This window comes from Pholcus phalangioides, unplaced genomic scaffold (assembly GCF_987345545.1).
Source record: "Pholcus phalangioides strain wild (caught in Gottingen) unplaced genomic scaffold, Ppha-v1.0 ptg000003l_1, whole genome shotgun sequence".
NCBI classification, from domain to species: domain Eukaryota; kingdom Metazoa; phylum Arthropoda; class Arachnida; order Araneae; family Pholcidae; genus Pholcus; species Pholcus phalangioides.
This window is the reverse complement of record NW_028301596.1, coordinates 37,302,577-37,322,680: the sequence shown is the minus strand read 5'-3', so window position 1 is coordinate 37,322,680 and position 20,104 is coordinate 37,302,577. Positions and strand designations below refer to the sequence as shown.

Below are 20,104 nucleotides of genomic sequence, written 5' to 3'. Positions count from 1 at the left end.
ATGTAGCTATAGAATAACGAGTGTCTATCCGCCAAATCAGTTACGGATTTACACAGTCAGAATAACCAAAAATCGCTATAATCAATAAAAAAAAGAAGCCGGAACACCGCTGGGAATGATAAAATGCTTCGAATCAACACACCTATAACTTAACGCTTCTTAGATGCCAAACACTAAAACAGGGGTGGTTCTCAACCGGTGCTCCGCGGAGCCCCAAGGTCTCCATGTACACCTACCAGGAGCTCCGCGGTGACTCGAGGAAAAGAATATAAATCAGTAAATTTGACAGATAAATAAATAAAAGAGGCCTACAAGAGGTTCTGCCATAAAAATTATGTACAAAAAAGGGCTCCTCGAGTCAAACAGGGCTCTTTCATAAAAATTATATGTTGAATAGGGCTCCGCGAGTCAAAAAATGTTGAGAACCGCTGCACTAAAATGGGGGTTCTCAAACGGTGCTCCGCGGAGCCCCAAGGTCCCAATGTCCATCTACCAGGAGCTCCGCGGTGACTCGAGAAAAATAATAGAAATCCGTAAATTTGACAGATAAATAAATAAAAGAGGCCTACAAGGTTCTGCCATAAAAATTATGTACAAAAAAGGGTTCCTCGAGTCAAACAGGGCTCCTTCATAAAAATTATATATTGAATAGGGCTCCGCGAGTCAAAAAATGTTGAGAACCGCTGCACTAAAATGGTGAAAGAGAAGCTAAAACTCTTACAATCTTATCGCCAATGAATGATTGAACCACCAGATCGCGACAGAATTAAGCACCAAAGAAAGAGATGAAGTTGGAACGGTCGCGATTTGGCGTGAAAATCCGAAACTTGGAGCTGGAAACTCGACTCAGGACATTCGACAGTTAAAGGGGTTGAAACAAAGAGTGTTTACGCACGTAATTATTGAATGCCTTGCCTGAAAGTGCAGCACAGGTCGCGAATTCCTCCACCTTGACGTAATGAAACAAACAATATGAAGAAATGTATTCACGATAGGATGGATTTTACTATAGGCCACAAGGAGCGAAACACACGGCGAAAGTGCAAATGCGATGGATAAGGACTCGAGAGAGAAATGGCGTGAAGAATAATTAAGGTAAATATCGTGAGTGGTGCCGCTAGTGAAGCTATTTACAGCGAGGGCGAAATACACTATAGGGAGCAGTGTGACACATTACACAAAATACACACGAAAATCAACTAATAGAAAATTGATAACTTAAATCACGATGCAGCGTAATACCAGATTCTTAGAGCAATAATGAGGAAAATAATCTATGGGTGATGAGCAGTGCAGTTTTGAACTTGAATCGTAAAATTTTTTGGAAAATGATTTTGTTTTTGCAAAAATATTATCGAATCCGAAAAAAATTAATGTGCAGGTAAAAAGAAAATAATATTATCCATAAGAAGAAAATAATATTATCCATAAGAAGAAAATAATATTATCCATAAGAAGAAAATTATCCGTAAGAAGAAAATTATCTGTAAGAAGAAAATTATTCATAAGAAGGAAATTATATCCATAAGAAGAAAATTAAAATTAAAAGCCTTATAAAACATTATCGAAGCAAAATAAAATTGGTTTAAATTAATTTTTTTAACTACACAAAACTAAATGGAAAATTTTCAAATTTAATTCATTTTTAAAATAGATTAAATTTAATCAGCAATTAAAATAATCAAAAGATAATAACGTGAGGCAAATCTTTGTCATAAATTACCGCACAATTGTCATGTTAATGTAATATTCCCCTTTTACACATGTATATAATATATATATATTTATATATATATATATCATCAGCATCAATGGACACAACAGAAATGTTTATAAATATTTGTATATATATTTTATATAATATATGATTATTTTCCTTTTTTTTTTTTAAATCGTACAGTGCTCAGGATAATTCACTTGGTTTGGTTGTTGGGATATCAGGTTGTCTTCTCATAGGTATATATATATATATATCCATGTAATTGAATCAAGTCACATGATATTGAGTCGATCAAGTTATTGGCTGGAGAGAGAGAGAGAGAGAGAGAGAGTCGAGTTTTTTCTATAGAAGGATACATTTTTCGGTATTGTTAGTCTTCTTGGTAGAGATTTTTGTTTCTTTGTTCTTCTTTCCATGGTTTTTTATTGGGACAAAGCCTTCAAGATGGCGTGAACTTCTTCTGCTACAGCCATCAGGACAAATTCGAATTGGGCCTGGAATGACAAAAATAACACAAAAACGTTAGCAGCTTAGTCTATACTCCGAGGGAGCGGTTCCCAAGTACTTTTAGTCGTGGACCTCCCCAGAAATCTTGGTTGTCTGCCATGGCCACCCGGAAAACTTGGTGTTTACCATGGACCCCCCCCTCTCCATTTATAGCAACAGAAACTACAGCCATCTATCAGTGAGAATTTTCTTGAATAATGGTGGACATTCTACCCACTACAAGTGAATGCGATGTAAAACAGAAATGCCATCTAATGGACTGAAAAAGAACTAAAACAGCGTTTCATACTCCTCTCAAGAGATGTGACCACAAGAACAGCGTCGACAATCATAACAATACTACTACTGCAGTCTACCAGCGTTGCAGCGGTATTTCTGCGCGTTAATTTAATTAAAACTTTTCTTTTTAAGCAATTACATTACATATATCTTCTTCAACTTACCTTTGAATAATTGAGACACCGGGAAAAAGAGGGGGGGGGGGTAAAGGGTCCAGGCATCATTAATTGGGTGCCATCCCGCTGCTCTAAGGTGCAAAATTGTATATTATCTGGAACCTGAGCCAAGTATACATATTTCTCGCCCAAAAAAGTGTGCCATTTTAGTACGGTGATTTCTTTCCAAAAAACAAGTTGGAATCAAATTTTGTGGTTGCACCACAAGCAAAGCAGTTTTCCCCCACAACGTGTGATGCAATTTTGGCGTGAGCATTAAACACGGAGATTTCTCGCCAAAAACTGCAATCCATTTTCACGATTATCGCCAAAGACGGCGATTTCTCGCTGATAAAAAATGTAAATAATTTTTTGGTAAAGTACTGCGATTTATTGCTAAAAAAAATTGAAGTCCAATTCTGGTGAAAAGTGCACAGTATTTGATTTCTCACCAAGAAATTCCAATGTGATTTTTGTGGTATAAGTGTCAATGTTAAGTTAGTAACTTTACGTTGATTATTCTGCCCACCCCCTAGCCTAGTAAATCTGCTGAGATTCTGATAACCCTAGGATATATCATAATCCCCCCCAGAAGTTAAAGTATGGCAATCCTAACACTATACGAAATCATACATTCGGGAAAAAAACCAATCAGTGGCAGGTCGCCAGTAGTGCCGTCTTAACACATGGGCCCACCAGGGCACAGCCCGGGAGACCCAAGAGAAGAGGGGGGGGGGGCCTCAGAAAAATGAGAAGCAGTTGAATTTTTCGAGAATTTGTCAGGTAGGGCCTCACTGAAATCACTTGGCTCGGGAGCCCATGATGCTCTCAAGACGGCCCTGGTCACCAATAATGGATTTCTTTTGCAATGTCTTTCCCATAGTGAAGGCTTTCCCTTTTTATGGTGACCACATTTACAATTCTTCTGCTGAAAGACTTTCCCCTAGGGAGCTATGGAATACCATGTTGACTTTAAAAGAAGTTATTGTAATTCGTAATACAAGCATTATAGACAGTTCCATTTCGATTCATCATAATTCCTGAATTTAAAAAAATATGTTTCATCTAAAAAGGGGAAAAAAAATCTGTTTTAGAACGATTGAAAAAAAAAATTCACGATTTAACATTTTCGAACATATGTTTGAAAAGCGGAATTGTCCCGTTTCCATACGTCCTGTTCAACCAAACGAGGCGTATGGTCATCGTGTTTACTACCGGGATTTTTTTCCGGGAAGGGGTTTTCGTTTTGGTGCTAAAGCCATCGCCAAACAGGTATCAGTCAATGCTTTCGCCAAATGTGTTCCGGATACATAAGTAGTGTCTAGGATAGCGATTCTCAAACTTTTCTTTCCGGTTTCTCCCTTTCTCTAGTCAACGTCCGACCCCGGCTCCAGAATAATCAAAGAATAATGGCTTTAAATCATCGAACCAGCACATATCAATTACGACAGCTCACGGCGACACCCCTAACAATTGTTGGCGCGGCCCCCCAAGTAGCCATGGCGCACACTTTGAGAGCCACTAGTCTGGAATGTGAAGTCACTCATATTGTTTAGATTTACAGATTTTATAACGAAAAAAAATTTCTGCAAACCTATTTTTTTTAAACATTTTTTTGCAGGCTGGTGAAATAATTTTTTGAAGTGCTGTCAAAAATGAGATTAGTTAAGTTGCATTTTTAGCTGTCCGATTAACCGGATGGCACTACGTCATTCATTAACCCATTTACCTACAGGATTATTACCTACAGGATTATGTAGAAAACTTTGAACGATGCTCCGTCGAAATATCAGCGATGTGTCTGAGAAAATAGTATCTTTGTTAACATTAAGAAAGGCGAAAAAAAAAAAGGAATAGAGATGATACTTTGCCTCCTCTCCCCCATCAGGCAACCTTTCCTTATATGTACAAACCGATTAATGTGATCACATCGAGAATCGGGATTCATGATAACACTAACGTTCGATAACTATATCCGAAGAAAATTCCCGGTAGTGAACAAGATGACCACATGCATAGGCGTACGCAGAATTTTCTCGGGGAGCTGGGGGGGTTAATTTTTTTTCCTTCTCAAGGGGGGGAGGGGTTTACGTTTTTTCCCTGCAAAATAACACTATAACCTCGGCTTGGCGGGGGGGGAGAGGGTTAGAACCTCAACCCCCCCCCCTTGAGTACGCTTATGACCATATGCCCCGCTTGGTTGAACGGGACAACTCCGTTGTTCCGGAGTTGAATCATGCATTTTTTTTTTTTCAATCGTTCTAAAACAGGATTTTCCCCCTTTTAAACTGAAATACATATAAATGTATTTTAAATTCAGAAATTATGAGTCGAAATGGAACTGTCTAATGCGTGTAGTACGAATTCCAATAACTTCTTTTTATGTATAATATTCCACAGATCCTAGGAAAAGTCTTTCAACCGAAAAATTGAGAAAGTGGTGAATTTAAAAAAAAAAAACTGATTATGAATCGGAGAAAGGGACTTTTTTTTAAATCTTAAACATGGCTTCACTATGGGAAAGACATTGCAGACATTGTACTACACGTACATGGATCATATCGGTTATCATGAGCCAATTAGGACATCGCGAACTGTATACGGTTATTTGTCAATAAGGGACCCTTCTGACCCTCTACAGTCTTGTAGATTGGTAATGATAACTTGTAGGGGGGGGGGGAAATGAGTCCAAGTTAGTTTCAAAATATGCAAGAAGGGAAAAAAACTTTTGGCCAAAAAAAAATATTAATATCAACCTAAGTCCTGCTAAACAAACGAATTTTTTTTTCCGAAAGTGATAATAATAACCGAACGATAACACTATTAGTGATTCCAATAAGTGGCGTCTACTATATATATATATTCCTAATAGTACACTGTATTTTTGGGAGATAATAAAAAAAACAATAAGGCTGAGGATAAAGGGAAAAAGCAAACATTTCCCGTTCATAGAGTTACCACAATTCACTATGTCAAGATATCTCTCGTCCTTACACACGGGAAGAGGTTAAAACACCACAGTTTGATTTCATTTTTAAACCATTCAAAAATTTCGAGGGACTTTAACTGAATTGAACAGTAAAATCGTAAAGCTAACGTGGTAATGTGTTGACCAGCCGTAAAAAATGTGAACACTTACCTTCGTTTTGACCATTCCAACTCTCTGATCCCGTAGATGCTCCAAAGTAGCAGAGATGTCGATTTCCTTAGCTCCTGTGAAAATACAATATCACTTGTTATAGACTTTCTCTCTCTCATTACAACTATTCAAAACAACATATATTGCATCCTAACAAAGGACATCATTAAACATCGATTTTAATAATAATATAACCCAATATATATATATACAAACTATAAGTCAGCCCAAAATATTACAGGTCTCATAGTGAACTACGGGATTTATACAGGGTGTCCCTGTAAGTGCTAATGCGGTCTTTTATCGTATTAACCGTCCGTCGTAGAGGTATGATTCCAGTTTATAAAATACTCAAAAGGCCTTCAAAAATGACCCTGCACCAGTTTTGAGTGTGAAAATACAGTGTGTAACAAAATAAAAAAAAAATCTAAATTTTTATAATGTCCTCTTGTCCTCTAACGCCGAAAAGATTCTAAGCGCACTATTCGCTAAGACATTTGAATTTAAAAATCGGAGAAATGGAAGAACAGCAAAAACTAACGGACAGTGGCTCCTTTCCCCTTATTTATATGCTGTCCTTTCCAAACTTTTCACAGAATTTTCAATCCGAATATCTCAGTGAATATTGCACTTAGAAACTTGGAATATATTTTGTTTGCTTCAGGGGAGAGACAGGACAACAGCTTTCCAGGAAGTTTGAGGACAAGGGGAACCGTATAAAAAATTTAGATTTTTTTTTATTTTGTTATACACTGTATTTTTACTCTCAAAACTGGTACAGGGTTATTTTTGAACGCCTTTTGAGTTTTTTTTTAAATTGAAACTACTTATATATACAAACGGTTGACCAGATAGAGGCCGCGTTAACACTTACAGAACACACTGTATAATAGTTTGATCACAAGTATTGTAAAGGTAATGGGTAAAGTTAAACTTGCCTTTTGCCATGCGGTTCAAGACCATGTCAATCAGTATATAAGTTCCGGTGCGTCCGATTCCATCACTTCATAGCATAGAAAAGGAAGAAGAAAAAAGATTTTGATTATAAGACGGAATATAGTACATCAAAGTGCATGATAATCGTCTATAAATAATCGGCGCAGTGGACTGTTCCCATAGTCAATTGGATTTTTGATTTTCCAGACGGGATTAGAGGCGGTGTAGCTTTTTTTTTATAATGTGCCGCATGGACATGTTCTAGATTATTTTCAAAACATTTTGTGCCGTTCACGAGGTGGCATATTTTGTCAGTGTTCAGTTATTTTTAAGCTATCGCCACATTCGCTCAAAAGTACGTAAAACCTACTGACAGAACGGACATTCTTTTGTGCATAAGGCAGTAGTTCTCAAACTTATGTAACCCGATTCGCTGTTCATCTGCGGCTTCTCAAAATAGTTTGGTAGCAATTTTCCCACATGAAAAAGAACCACTTCAGGCACGCAAATCAATGTTTCCAGCTCGCCGCGGCGCCACTGAAAAAGGTTGGAGAAGCCTCTTAGAGCCCCGATGTATACTTTGAGAAACATTGGTGTAAGGTGACTGCTGTGACAAAGTTCTTAGATTGGAAGAGATTTTCTCTTGGGTAAAGGGCGTACGAGGTAATTTTCTATTCACGTTTTCCCAATGCTAATGATTCTTATTATCAGGAGCTGTTTGAGTTATATTATTGGGTGTTGATTGAGAGAGAAGATTCCATTTTAGTTTAAAAAGCAGCTAAGCAACTGCCTGAACAATGATCGCTGTATGTACTTATGCTTTCTCAGCCTATCAGTCACTGCTTTGCTCTGATTGGTCGTCGTGGACTTGAATTGATGTTTCATGAGCATCTCTACCAATGTATCAATAAAATGAAGCCACGTGTGTACACCTTTACACACTAATATTCAGTATATAGCGATGTAAAAAAAACATAGTTAATTCTTTTTTTCATTTAAGCTCAAGAACCGCTTAAAAGCTCTCTAAGGAGCAAATCTGAGGAAGCTTCTAAAGGACCACTGGTCCTTTTAGACCAGATGTTATTTGAAAAGCCAGATGTGATTGGACAAGAAAAGCCAAATATTCTGATTGGTGATCTTACTCATTCCGTTTGAAGTCATGGAGCGGTCTGACGCTCTCAAGAGAGAGAGAGAGAGAGAGAGAGGGGATTCACCTTCTACTCCCCCTCTTCTCTTCAATTGTGGGAATTTTCGGTGCTTAAATATTTCAATGGCCCCTCTGTACATTTCAGGAGAGAAGTGTTTATTTGTTGTTACCTGGGTTCAGAGAATTTGTTTTTATTCCAGAGACACCAACAAAAATACCGAAAGTAAGCATTTGAATAATTTGGTGCTGCTTGCCCAATTCAGACACCTTCTGATAATGCATTCTACTAGCTTCAGGCCGGTATTATACTATAAAAGTTCGATAAAAGATCTTTTACAAACAATGAAAAAACAACCGTTAAGAGTATCAGTTACATTCGAGCAAATGCAACCGCGACAAGCTTATTGGTTGGATTTATCATGTTTTATAAAAGTACTTATTTAAAAGTTTTCAGTATAATCCCGGCCCCTTAGGTGAAATCGGGAAGAAAATGGAGACGTGCCGACGACGGCCCTTTACCCCGACAACCTCTTTCAACTGATGACAGTTAGTTCACAAAAGTTTCATATGATTAGAAATTTTTAATGATAAAATATTGATAATATAAAATTTGCAAATATAATAAATTCAATGGCATTAAAAGGCATATATTATGGAGCAAATTACGTCATGATTTCTCTGTGGAAGGAGGAGAATACCATTTGAACGAACAATTCTTCAACTAACGCGGTAAATTACTCATTCCATTATGTCAGTAAATAATCTTTCAACAACAAGTTATTCCTTATACGCGAGTAGGTTGAATATAGCGCTCACGTGAAATATGGCTCATCCAGCGCCGCTCTTAATTTTACGTGGTCTCATCAAGAGACTTAAAGAGACTCCCAACAAACAACGTCCCCGCGTAATATACGACATATTTGCACTTATCGGCTATTATCGTTGACAACGGTTCGCCCGCAATACGGCAAAACGGTCGTCTCCACGGGAAGACGAACGGCTATCGGGCACGTAACCACCATGTGACGGACCATAACGTCTTGATATTCTTAATGCATCTCCGTAATATTTTCTTCCCGGTTATATTTTATGGTGTTCTTCTCTTTTGGACGTGAATCTGTCACAAATACATTATCATCACCATCATTTCCCTTCCGAATGCTTTAGAGGGGATGGAAGTGATGGCAAAGTACCATGAAGCACTGAGTGGACACGCGAAAATAGGAGATGGCTTCCATGGGTTACGCCACAACGTTGAAAATATAAACGTGGCTATTCGAAGATACGATCACTTTTATATTGTAATAATAATGAGGGAAAAACGCGGATATGATAGGCGTACTCAAGAAATAAATGCATAACTTACCTGCAGTGGACAACGATAGGGCAGGATCGGCCTCTGTATGACTTATTCACTTTCCTAAAACGAAAAATTTAAAAACAAGACAATGTATAGGGTGTTCCAAAACTCTACCGCCAAGATGAGAGAGCGGTGATAGTACACGCCAAGACAAAAAAAAAAAAAATTCGCAGCGGGACCTGCGGTTGCAAATGACTTTTATTTTCAGCGCGTGTTAATATGGAATTTCAGAAATGGCACCAGAAGAAAGGAGGGGGAAAAGGGGTGAGATACATAAAGTAACACTGGTATATAGTGAGAGAGGAAAGATATTTTTCCCCCACTGTATTACCGTTGTAAAGAAAAAAAGGGGACGATGTTTTTTTCCCAGATTGTGGAAAGAGAAATTTCCCCGCTTCTCCTAATGCAAAGTTTCCCAACCTTTTTTGTCCCATCGCCCCTTTCTTCAGAAATTTTTTTCTTCCATCGCCCCCAACGCAATCTAACCCATAGTATCCTATGTTATACCCGTAGCTTCTACCGCCCCCCCCCCCAGAAACATTCCATCTCCCCCAAGGGGGCGTTAACGCCCACGTTGGGAATCACTGTCCTAATGTGAGCAAGGGTTACCATATTTTGGGAAGTGGGATAATGCACGTATCCACTGAATAAGCTGGTTGCAACCTTTGGATTCATCAGAAAAATTATTTGCCTTGACGTGTACTATCACCACTCTAATTTTTGTGGTAGATTTTGTGACACCCTATATGAAATGCATAAACTGTCAATCATTTAGCAACCCTTAAACTATCAATGCCGCCCATAATGCATGATATTCCTCTCATTTTAATGTAAATATACCTTGGTGACTGTTTATACTTGAAAAATAAAAATATAAAATTGGTACAATGTAGTACATGCTCGATATAACGACCCCCTTTCGTCTCGTCGAAAACGAATGTTATATAAGACAACCATAAACGTTTTTTATGGGCATTGTATAGTATTTTATCATGTATTTATAATTTTCAGATATTTTATTACATCTTTAATTGGGATCTATATTTTTGAAATATATGACATCCACATTTTTGTCATGGGCACCTTTTTCCTCAACAGCTTCGTTGGGCATTTTGCCGGTTATGGCCTGGTATTTGTACATTGTGAGGTTCGTTATATCGAAAGTAAAACATATATGATAGTCGTTCTATTAAAACATTTGGCACTTATCATACCGGTCGTTGTAATGGTCGACTGTGGTAGTGGTTTCATTATTTCACCCTAACTTAACTTAATTACATACCAGCGTTAGCGAAATAAATTTCCAAGACAAGCAACGTCTATCAGTGAACCCGAGATGTTGCGCTTATTGTTGGTACATCTTGAAAAAAAAATAAAGGTTGGTACACACTACACGCACTCGAGACACTTGCTTGTCAAGCTCGTCTAGGATCATGCCTGGCTGTGAGTGTTTCCCCACCCCCTTTTCACCAGCAGTGCTCACGTATAAGTCCTACGTACGGCGTAGATCATTTTTAGTTGACAAACCCTTATCAGTTGAAAGATTCTTATGAGTTAATTGTTTATTCCCTGTTTTGATGACTGATGCGACTTTCTGATCCGCTTGAACCAAAGCACGACTGGCAGTTGAAGGAACGTGGAAGTGGATGAAGCAATCATTATACTTAAAACCAGATCAGCTCCTTGACACGAGTCTGAATGAACCTGGTGAGCTAGAATCTCAAGCACGAGTTGTTCAAATATGTTACGGTCAAAGTCCGAAATCATCCAGTTCGCGAACTAGCGGGCCCAGTTAACACGGCGAATGTCAGCAATTACACAGAATTTTGGACATTATTCGAAAGTGTGTGTGTGTGTGTGGATGGAGATCCAAATAATACAGATATCAATCCCCCAAAATATCGATATTCCGATGCCTTTAATCGTTAGGGTTGCCATAATTAACCATAATTATAAATGGTCATAATTATCCGAAAAAATACTCCAATTTGGTGATGACTCCGAATGATGCCCTTTCTTTGGCGAAGGAAGTCCAGTCACTTCACAAACTGGCTGGCTAAAGCCCGAATTATTTCGAGACTAGTCGGTTCAACTGTCCGGCTAGTTCGTGAATGGTCGATTTATGTGCTCGAGAAAAAATCACAGTAAGATATTCAGACACGCATTTAATTTATGGAAACGTCTTCTAGGAAGGCACCGTCTATGAAGGACAATCTTCCACCAGAATGTTATGTCACACAAGCTGCATAAAGTCTAGCACGCACTAGTGCAGTGTTTCCCAACTGTGGTGCGTGGACCCCTGGGAATCCGTGAGTACTTTGTAAGGGGTCCGCGGAATAATTTTCATTCAGTACCATTGCATGAATGACAAATTTTGCGCTTTCAGATTGCAACTGATGACTTCGATTTCTTGTGATATGAACGTACTCATGTTTGGACAAGGGGCGTAGAGCCCCCGGCCATCTGTTCATGCAAAAGAGGGTCAGAAAAAAGAAGCATCGATCCTCAGGACACTGGCTTGTTTCCCGAAAGACTTAAGGGTTGCGCTTTCCCAGCTTCAGACTTTTTCCTTCAACACTCCGAAGTCGTGCCAAGTTGTCGCAAATAATGTGGAACCTCAATTTCTTTCCGTTCTGGAACAACCAGCACGGAAAATATTTCCAGCATGAAAATAAGCAAAGTCGTGCAACCTCATCCCACCATGAGAAAGCATGCTATGGGTCGTCGCTCATTCCTGATGGCTTTAATACAGAGCTTCACTAACCAACCTACTAATCAAGTCCTTCACGGACAGTATGCGCCGACGAAGTTGGATTCACCTGAATGTTTACGGTGAGTATTCTGGCTTGATTACCAATTTTCATCAGATATACTTGTAATTTTTCATTCATCTTAACAAGTCCACTGGAATGAGTCTGATTTTATCGACCATAAAATGATCGAAATTTCATGTATCAAAAGTAGTGACTTCATGATTAAAGCCTATAAAAACAATCATGAAAATCACAAAAACGGAATCTATAAGGCCTCATATATACTCTCATCTCTCTTCTTAATATAAAACAAATTAAAGCGTTCTAGTGTTTTGACGAGATACGAAAGGAATTCTTAATTAACGAAGATGAAGGCACTCTTGAGTTTACTTAATAAAGGCTTCGCGTAAAAGACAATTTTTCCTCTAACTTCCAGAGATTAGATTTATTAGTGTTCCGTCACATCCAATATATATGATTCCGCCGTATGGGGTTCGAACCCTCCCTCCAATCCTCGTCTCGACATAAAAGTTTTCCTCACGTCTCATTAGTTATCTTTTGATGAAGTTTTCGTTTATAGAGAGAGGGGGGTGGAGGTCTCGTGATGGATCGAGGGAAAAGGTAAGAAGAAAGTACGAGTTTGGTGATATTCACACAGAATTATCACGGTGTTATGTGTGTATTCGAAGAGTTTCCAAATATGTGTTTATTCTCGAAAACAAAAGATTTTGATGTTGAAAATTCAGGAGCTGTCGATTGTTTTAAGATCGAACGAAAAATTCGAAAAGTATTTTTTTGTCGTCAGCAGCCAAATGAAAGTGTCAGTTACTGATATCGAGTACAGTATGCGCCAAAAGATAGTAAAACAATTAATTAACAATTAACAAGCAAAAATTAATTTAAAGAACGAACAAATGAGATATTAAATTAATTGCTGTTGCACGAATGGAATTAGAAAAAGATCGAGCATTTTGAAATTTAAAATAAAAAAAAGGTGGAAAAGTGGGACGATAAGATAACGCTGACATCTGATATATGAAGTGGATTATGCAAATCAAGCTGACGACATCGGATGGAGAATGCGCGTACATCCATTTTATGGGTCCGAGTTGCATAAATATACTTCAAATATTGGATTAAAAAAGAACACTTTCAAAAGTTAACGGAACTGAGACGCAAATTCGAATTTGACATTAGTACAAGTATTGCTTGAAGAATGTACTTAGCCTGATTTGCATAACCTGCTTTGTACATCTATCTCATGACAGTGTCATCTATTGTCGACGGTTTCAACTATTTTTTTATTATCTAAGAAGATATCCAATTTGCCTGTGATCTCATTCGTTAAAACTTTAAATAATTTTTACAACATTTTTTTAAAATTAATTTTCAAAACGGTAACAACGTATTCCTATGTCGGATAATAACTGAATGTTAACATGTGACTTGGTGGTCACAAAGTCTTTGTCACAAAAAAAGTATCCATCGTCTTGAGCTTTCTTTTCGGTTCCTCAGAACAATGAGGTTAAGTATTCCAGGAGGACATATATAAATAGCTATTATTCATTTTCATATTTAACTGCATTTAATCATTCCAATCCCGTAATATCGATTATAGTGGTTAAACATTTAGTTTAAAATGCTTTTAATTGTTTTGGATAGTCCTATGGGACTCCGGTTACTGTAATTTATTTTTCTCTTGCGGCCTTTATGGTGTCACCACCACCAAACCAGAACATGGCTCCCACTCTGTCCCAAGATAGGGACTTTATGGTGTCAGGTGAACCTAAGGTGTTACCATCCTAATGAGCATATTTAGCCATGGCATATTGCGCTAATGCTCGTAGAATCAGCAGAGTAATGACCGAGAGGGTTTGACGAGTTATAGCTATTCATTGGAACCTCAGTATCACCAATCAAGGTTTTCAGTCGGAACCCACAAGTCACTACGTCAGTTTCCTAATACTTTTAAAAAAACATAAAACGTGAGGAGTAGTAGGTGAGGTTCTACACATTATAAAGTACCTGCCTTCCTTCTGGAAGGTACAGCGAGAAAATTGTAGTCGAAAAATAAAAACGTCTAGAAGTAGAAGCATTCAACTTTTTTAATTTAGTAGTTTGTCTGAAAATTTTGGGTTTCAATGTTTTGCAAAAAGAATTGTTTTTGAAGGGAACAATGATGCGATTCCTTTCATTGGCCTCCACTTGCTATGTATACGTATCCATTTTCAACATGACTAAGGGCCGTATTCATGGACATGGTATAAACTGTAGTCTCAATTTTTTTATGAGAGATCCACATGGATTGGTTAAATTCAGGTTTTTAACCAATGTATGTTAATCTCTTATCCAAAAATTGTGACTATAGTTTAAACCATGTCGGGGAATACCACCCTAAACCAGGCAGAGTTTTTGAAGAAAGGTTTATTTTGAAATTTTTTACTGTTGGTTTCGTCGAATTTTCAATGGTGGTAGACTTGAAAACACGTGTTGGCATCAAGTTGTTTCCTTTTCGGGGAACAAAAGCAGTATAACATCACATAAAAACTAGATCTCTACTACCGAACGAAATGAAAGAAGCAGAAAACGCTGCTGAATAAAGGTGGAAATTCATTGCAATGAATTCTAGGAAACTTATGAAAGGAAAAAAATTGGAAAATTACAACGTATCTTGAGCAATATACAGTCCACGCAGCTTAATGCAATCACATCGGGACTCGGGGTTTCTGATAACAATAATAACTGAATAATAACTATATCCGGTACAATCCCGTTTGCATGTATGGTGACCATACATCACGTTTTAATGAACGGGACGTATGACAAATGGTTTTGGTAAAACTCGGCAACTGTTTTTCATTCCTATATCATAGCTGCCAACTTTTGAAAATAAAAATTCGGGAGATTTTCTCGCAAACCCTTATTTTATGCTAAAACCACTCCCTAATAAATACAATAGGGATTTTTTTCAAATAAAATAGGGATTTTCCAAACATAAAAGTTAAAGCGTAGGGAATAAAATACCTACGCAAAAAACAAGTGAAATTGGAGGCCAAAACTTCAATGATGTAAAAATAAATATTGTGTTCAATCAGAAACGCTGTGAACAAACATTCTGAGCGAATGACCCCAAAATCATCGGAAGATGAAGGAAAACACCGTCAATTTTTGAAGAACACTGACTTTGTGACACTTGCTTGATGGTTTTTTTTCATTTCACGAGTGATGATGGCAGTCTTTCCATGACCGATGTTTATGTCCGTAACACAACTTGTACAAAAAGGAAAAGTCGGCCCTCTTCTGGAACGTTTGATGAAAGGAAATTCATCGGAATAGGTATCTTTAAAATTGATTAAATATGTTTTTACAAGATATACGGAAGACTGGATGTTGTGAAGATTTTTATTATTTGAGATGTTAATTTTTTAAGGAAGGAAAAAACTCATCTCTGCCTCTACCGGGAGTCGAACCCGGGTCCCTCGATTGCCGGACGAGTGCTCTGACCACTAAGCTACAGAGGAGGTAGAGATTTTCCTTCGCTAGAGCGTATATATGCCGAACGGAACCGTGCAATGGACGGTGAAACCGATCAGCTAATAGCTCATGGACGACGCTCTAGCGAATCTCTATCTCCTCTGTAGCTTAGTGGTCAGAGCACTCGTCCGGCAATCGAGGGACCCGGGTTCGACTCCCGGTAGAGGCAGAGATGAGTTTTTTCCTTCATTAAAAAATTAACATCTCAAATAATAAAAATCTTCACAACATCCAGTCTTCCGTATATCTTGTATTAACAAGTGGAGAGCGACATTCATGTCAAATATGTTTTTGCTTATCATTATTCATGCTTTGTTATATCGCACGTACGTAACTTCAACAAAAGAAATTTTGACCATATGTGCGTCACTAGAATCTTCAATTATTATCCAGGACTATTGGTTGCTAAGCCATTTCCCTGCACGATAAGACAAACAACTTTCTTGTTACCATCAGAGGGTTTGTAAAACTTCCTTAAAAAGGGAATTTCCCCATTTACGACGTGTGATGTCACTTCGAAAGGGAAAAAAAAGAGGCTTCATGCCCCACAAGAAATTTCTTAGGGATTGTTTTCATAAGCGGGGATTTTTTTTAATGAAGTAGGGAATTTTTAGGGACAATTAGGGGATTTTTGTGATTTTTGTAAAAATTCGGGACATTTAAGAACTTTTCGGGAGGTCGAGCGATGAAGCTAAAATTCGGGAGATTTCCGAAAAATTCGGGAGACTTGGCAGCTATGCTATATGTATGTATACACCGGGAAGGAATTAATTCTTTTTGGGAAACGAAAGTATTAAAGAGTTACACAGTGACGTCATATTGTACTGAAATGACGTTAAAAGATGCACTCTTTCTGAAATACCAAAAAAAAAAAAAAAAAAATCTAAAAGAAATCAGTATAATGGGTTTTCGGCATGTAATACCGTAAAAACCTCTCTTTTGCGGACAACGGTGGGACAAAAAAAAAAAAAATCGTCCATAAAAGAGGAGTGACTGCTAATAAGGGGGGTTTGAAAGCATATTCTTATTAATTATTAATTTCAATCGGGGAAATTATTATTTGACTGTAAAAAGAAGGATAACCGCAACTGAGGGGTGTCGTTAACAGGAGTTTTACTATGTTAGAGTATAAACCAGACCGTACGGGGTTAAAACCCTCACCAAAGAATTTTCCAGCATGAACTTGAAAGCAAACACGTTTGTTTATAACATAGTTTCCCAACTTTTTTTGTCCCATCACCCTCTTCTTCAGAAATTTTTTCTCCGTTATTTATTGGGGGCGTATTATTACAGGGGGCGTTAACGCCCCCAATTATAGGATCGCCTGCGGAACGTTGACGAAACCAAATGATGCAGGCTCATGAAAAACATCGCATTAACACTATAGACCATAGTTTCCCAACCTTTTTTGTCCCATCGCCCCCTTCTTTAGAAATTTTTTTTCCCCATCGCCCCCAACGCAATATAACCCGTAGCTTCTACCACCCCCCTGGAACATTCCATCGCCCCCAGGGGGCGTTAACGCCCACGTTGGGAATCACTGCTATAGACCATAGTTTCTTAACCTTTTCTGTCCCATTGCCTCCTTCATAAATTTTTTTTCTCCCATCGCCCTCTTCATAAATTTTTTTCTCCCATCGCGCCCCAACGCAATCTGACATATAGGATCCTATGTTATACCCGTAGCTTCTACCGCCCCCCCCCCCCCGGAACTTTCCATCGGGGTTAATAACGCCCACGTTAGGAATCAGTGCTATAGACCTTTGGTCAAGGACTCAGCTTGGCTAGGGATGTGAAGGCCAGTAAAGTACAGCTACAAGTGAGAGATAACAAATCAATTTAGGGTAAGTCGACTTCAAAAGAAGCAGTCGTATCTGCCATGTTTGTCCTCTGCTTCTATTGTCTTCATCGGCTAGAAATTCAGAAGCGTTTTTAAAATCAAAATCGGAAAATTTCGATGTTTAACAGAATGAAAATTTCAGGGTTATTTGAAAAAAAAAAATCTTATAGAGCAGTAAAAGAAAGTAAGTATAGCATGCGAAATGAATCTACAATAGCACATGGCAACCAGGACCGCAACTAGATACTTGGTCAGCAGGGGGACAAGTAAGCATTTTGGCGCACCGGACCGGGCTGGTTCCTCACCCCATGTTGAGACACTGGTGACAACAGTATTCAATACCAGTCACATCGGAAACCGAGATGTCGGATAGGTAAGCTTAGTATTTTAAGAATTTTCATTTAATATTGAATGTCGATTTTTTAAAATATAACTATAAGTGCTTACGAACAGAGAGAAATGTTAATACATGGGCTGTACCAAAAGTTTGTGAAAACTTTAAAAATTAAAAAAAGAAAGACACAATGGTGTAATATATAAGATTATATTATTATATATGTAGCTTGCATATGATTAAAAAATCACAAAAAGATCAATTTATGTTTAAAAAAGTTCTAAAAGTTGGCATTAGATAGCGCTAACAAAGATCATATGAAGCGAATTTTGCAATTGCACTTTCGGCATCGAATAAAGATTGCACTTCACGTATAATTGGCATTTATCTGCTCTGACTTTATATCTGGACTCTATTTAACGGAAAATAATTTTTTTTTTTTCTGACCAAAAAGAAATTCGACCTCCCCCTCTGATAGCATTCCTACTAACTGCAATTTGTTCTATTAACATTCCTTCTTTTCAAATTAACTTTTGAAGTTTTAATGAATTTCTTACGCATCCCCTATTAGCGCAAGAAATTTGTTAAACTGAAAAAATGAGTTTGATTAAAATCTCCGTAAAATTTCTCTTGTGTCACGAATGTATTTTGTTTTTTCGTCAGATAATTATTTTCAAATTGAAAGACTAATAACATGATAGTAGAAATATATAGGAAAAATGATAAGTGTGAAATCCAAGCATTTCACAGCATAGTAGAGAAGTAGTTTCTGAGTAGTAGAGAAGCACAGTAGAAACAGCAGCAGCAGAAGCAGAAGCAGGTCTCGCTAACGACCATCACTTTTGTGACTATGCAATTGATCAAATCCTAATTGCACCAATCACAAAAATGATGAGCGGCACCGAGATTTATAGAGGATTCCGATGCTCGGAGGAGCCAGTCAATAAGCCAAAGTGAATAAACTAATTGAGGATAATCTCTTCTTTCATAGGGGATAGTCGGGATTATATATTTCCGTATTTATCTATAGAATCCTGGAGGATTTCTAAGAAACTTCTCGATCTTGTTTTCTGGAGGATAACTTCTAATATTTCGTCCTTCAGATATTATTATATTGTAAACAAGTTTCTATTGGTATATTCCAAGCAGATAGCTTTTGATGGTTTTTGATAACCTGTGTACAGAGTCATGGCCGACTCAACACATTGAATTGAGTCCACCGTGGAGCAGTCCTCCTGAAAGAACGGGAATGGAATTTGATACGTCCTATACTACGGGACGTCGTAGAGTTGTTTCAAGAACCAGTTTAGCAACCACAAGCATCACATATTTCCCGTTTGGTGTCTTCAGCGTTATTTTGGCTCCTATAAAGTTGCCAAAAAAGAAAGAAATTAAAGGGAACGACTTGGCGACAAAAACGAATTTGCACCAAGGCAACTTACTGGCAACCCTTCCTCTTAACCAGAACATAACCCGCTTCTCTATCTCAACGAATACGGTGGTCAAAGACCTGGGCCATGCTCGAAAAATATTGGCAAACCCCAGAAAATTTTATTCTGCTTCTCACAAAAATCGACCCCAATTCTCAAGGGGTCGTTCCAAATGCCAATCTGGCCAATTTGAGCGTTATTAATGTGTACATTCTACAGTGTTTGCCGGACCTCCTCATCCCCCGACCAAGTTGAAATTGATATTTACATACCTGCGGAAATCCAAAAGAGCCTTAGCTGAGCTCGGTATACCGTTGTCGGGCCAGGATAAGAAATGGAACTGGGTGACGGTACGAGTTTCTCCGGTACGCAAGTTCTTAAGATAGAAGCTCCTCACGAGATAATCGTCACACCAGATATGTTCGGACACCAAGTGTACCTTTCAAAGAACAAAAAAATTATTATATTACTTGCAATAAAGTTTGAAAAAAGGAAGATGTCAATATAAATTCAAAATCGAAAAAAATCGATTCGAAATATGTAACATTTTCAATTACCTCATAGATGTGGTATACGTCACTACCTTCTTCGGGCCAGTGGCGGTGACACATAGCTACCCCATTTTCCATAAGTCGTGTCAGCATAACCATTACAACACTTCCCTGTTCCCAGATCATCTATTCGGGGGATAAAAAAAATGCCAAAAATTTACTGATAAGTTTGAAAGGTCTAACTAATAATTAACCCTCTCAGCGCTGACGTCATAAGCGGATACAAGCTCTTCGAACTAGAGGGGGGGGGGAGAGGTGGTTTTATAGTGAACGAGGTTGGGTGGATTTTCCTCCTCCACCCTCCCACCTCTATGCTAGTACAGTCAAATCCCGTTATAGCGAAAATCTCGTTTTAACGAACACTTTTCTAATCCCCCAAATAAGTTTACTTAGGAACAATGCTAGGTAACTTGGAACTC

The 20,104-nt window shown here is 38.0% G+C and overlaps 1 protein-coding gene across 2 annotated transcripts in view; it reads right to left on the bottom strand.

Moving 5' to 3' along the window:
* Positions 1-1,889: 1,889 nt before the first annotated feature.
* The window catches only part of IA-2 (tyrosine phosphatase IA-2), a 417,960-nt gene continuing 399,745 nt past the window's right edge, over positions 1,890-20,104 (bottom strand). Inside the window, exons 20-25 of one of the 2 annotated variants that reach the window (XM_089247694.1) lie at positions 19,692-19,811; positions 19,407-19,573; positions 9,250-9,303; positions 6,739-6,803; positions 5,801-5,874; positions 1,890-2,214 (exon numbers count right to left, since the gene is read on the bottom strand). In XM_089247694.1, coding sequence (XP_089103820.1) covers positions 2,143-2,214; positions 5,801-5,874; positions 6,739-6,803; positions 9,250-9,303; positions 19,407-19,573; positions 19,692-19,811 — 552 coding nt within the window. In that variant the 3' untranslated portion in view covers positions 1,890-2,142. The remainder of the gene's footprint in view (positions 2,215-5,800; positions 5,875-6,738; positions 6,804-9,249; positions 9,304-19,406; positions 19,574-19,691; positions 19,812-20,104) is intronic. The other variant, XM_089247685.1, reaches the window with a different exon arrangement.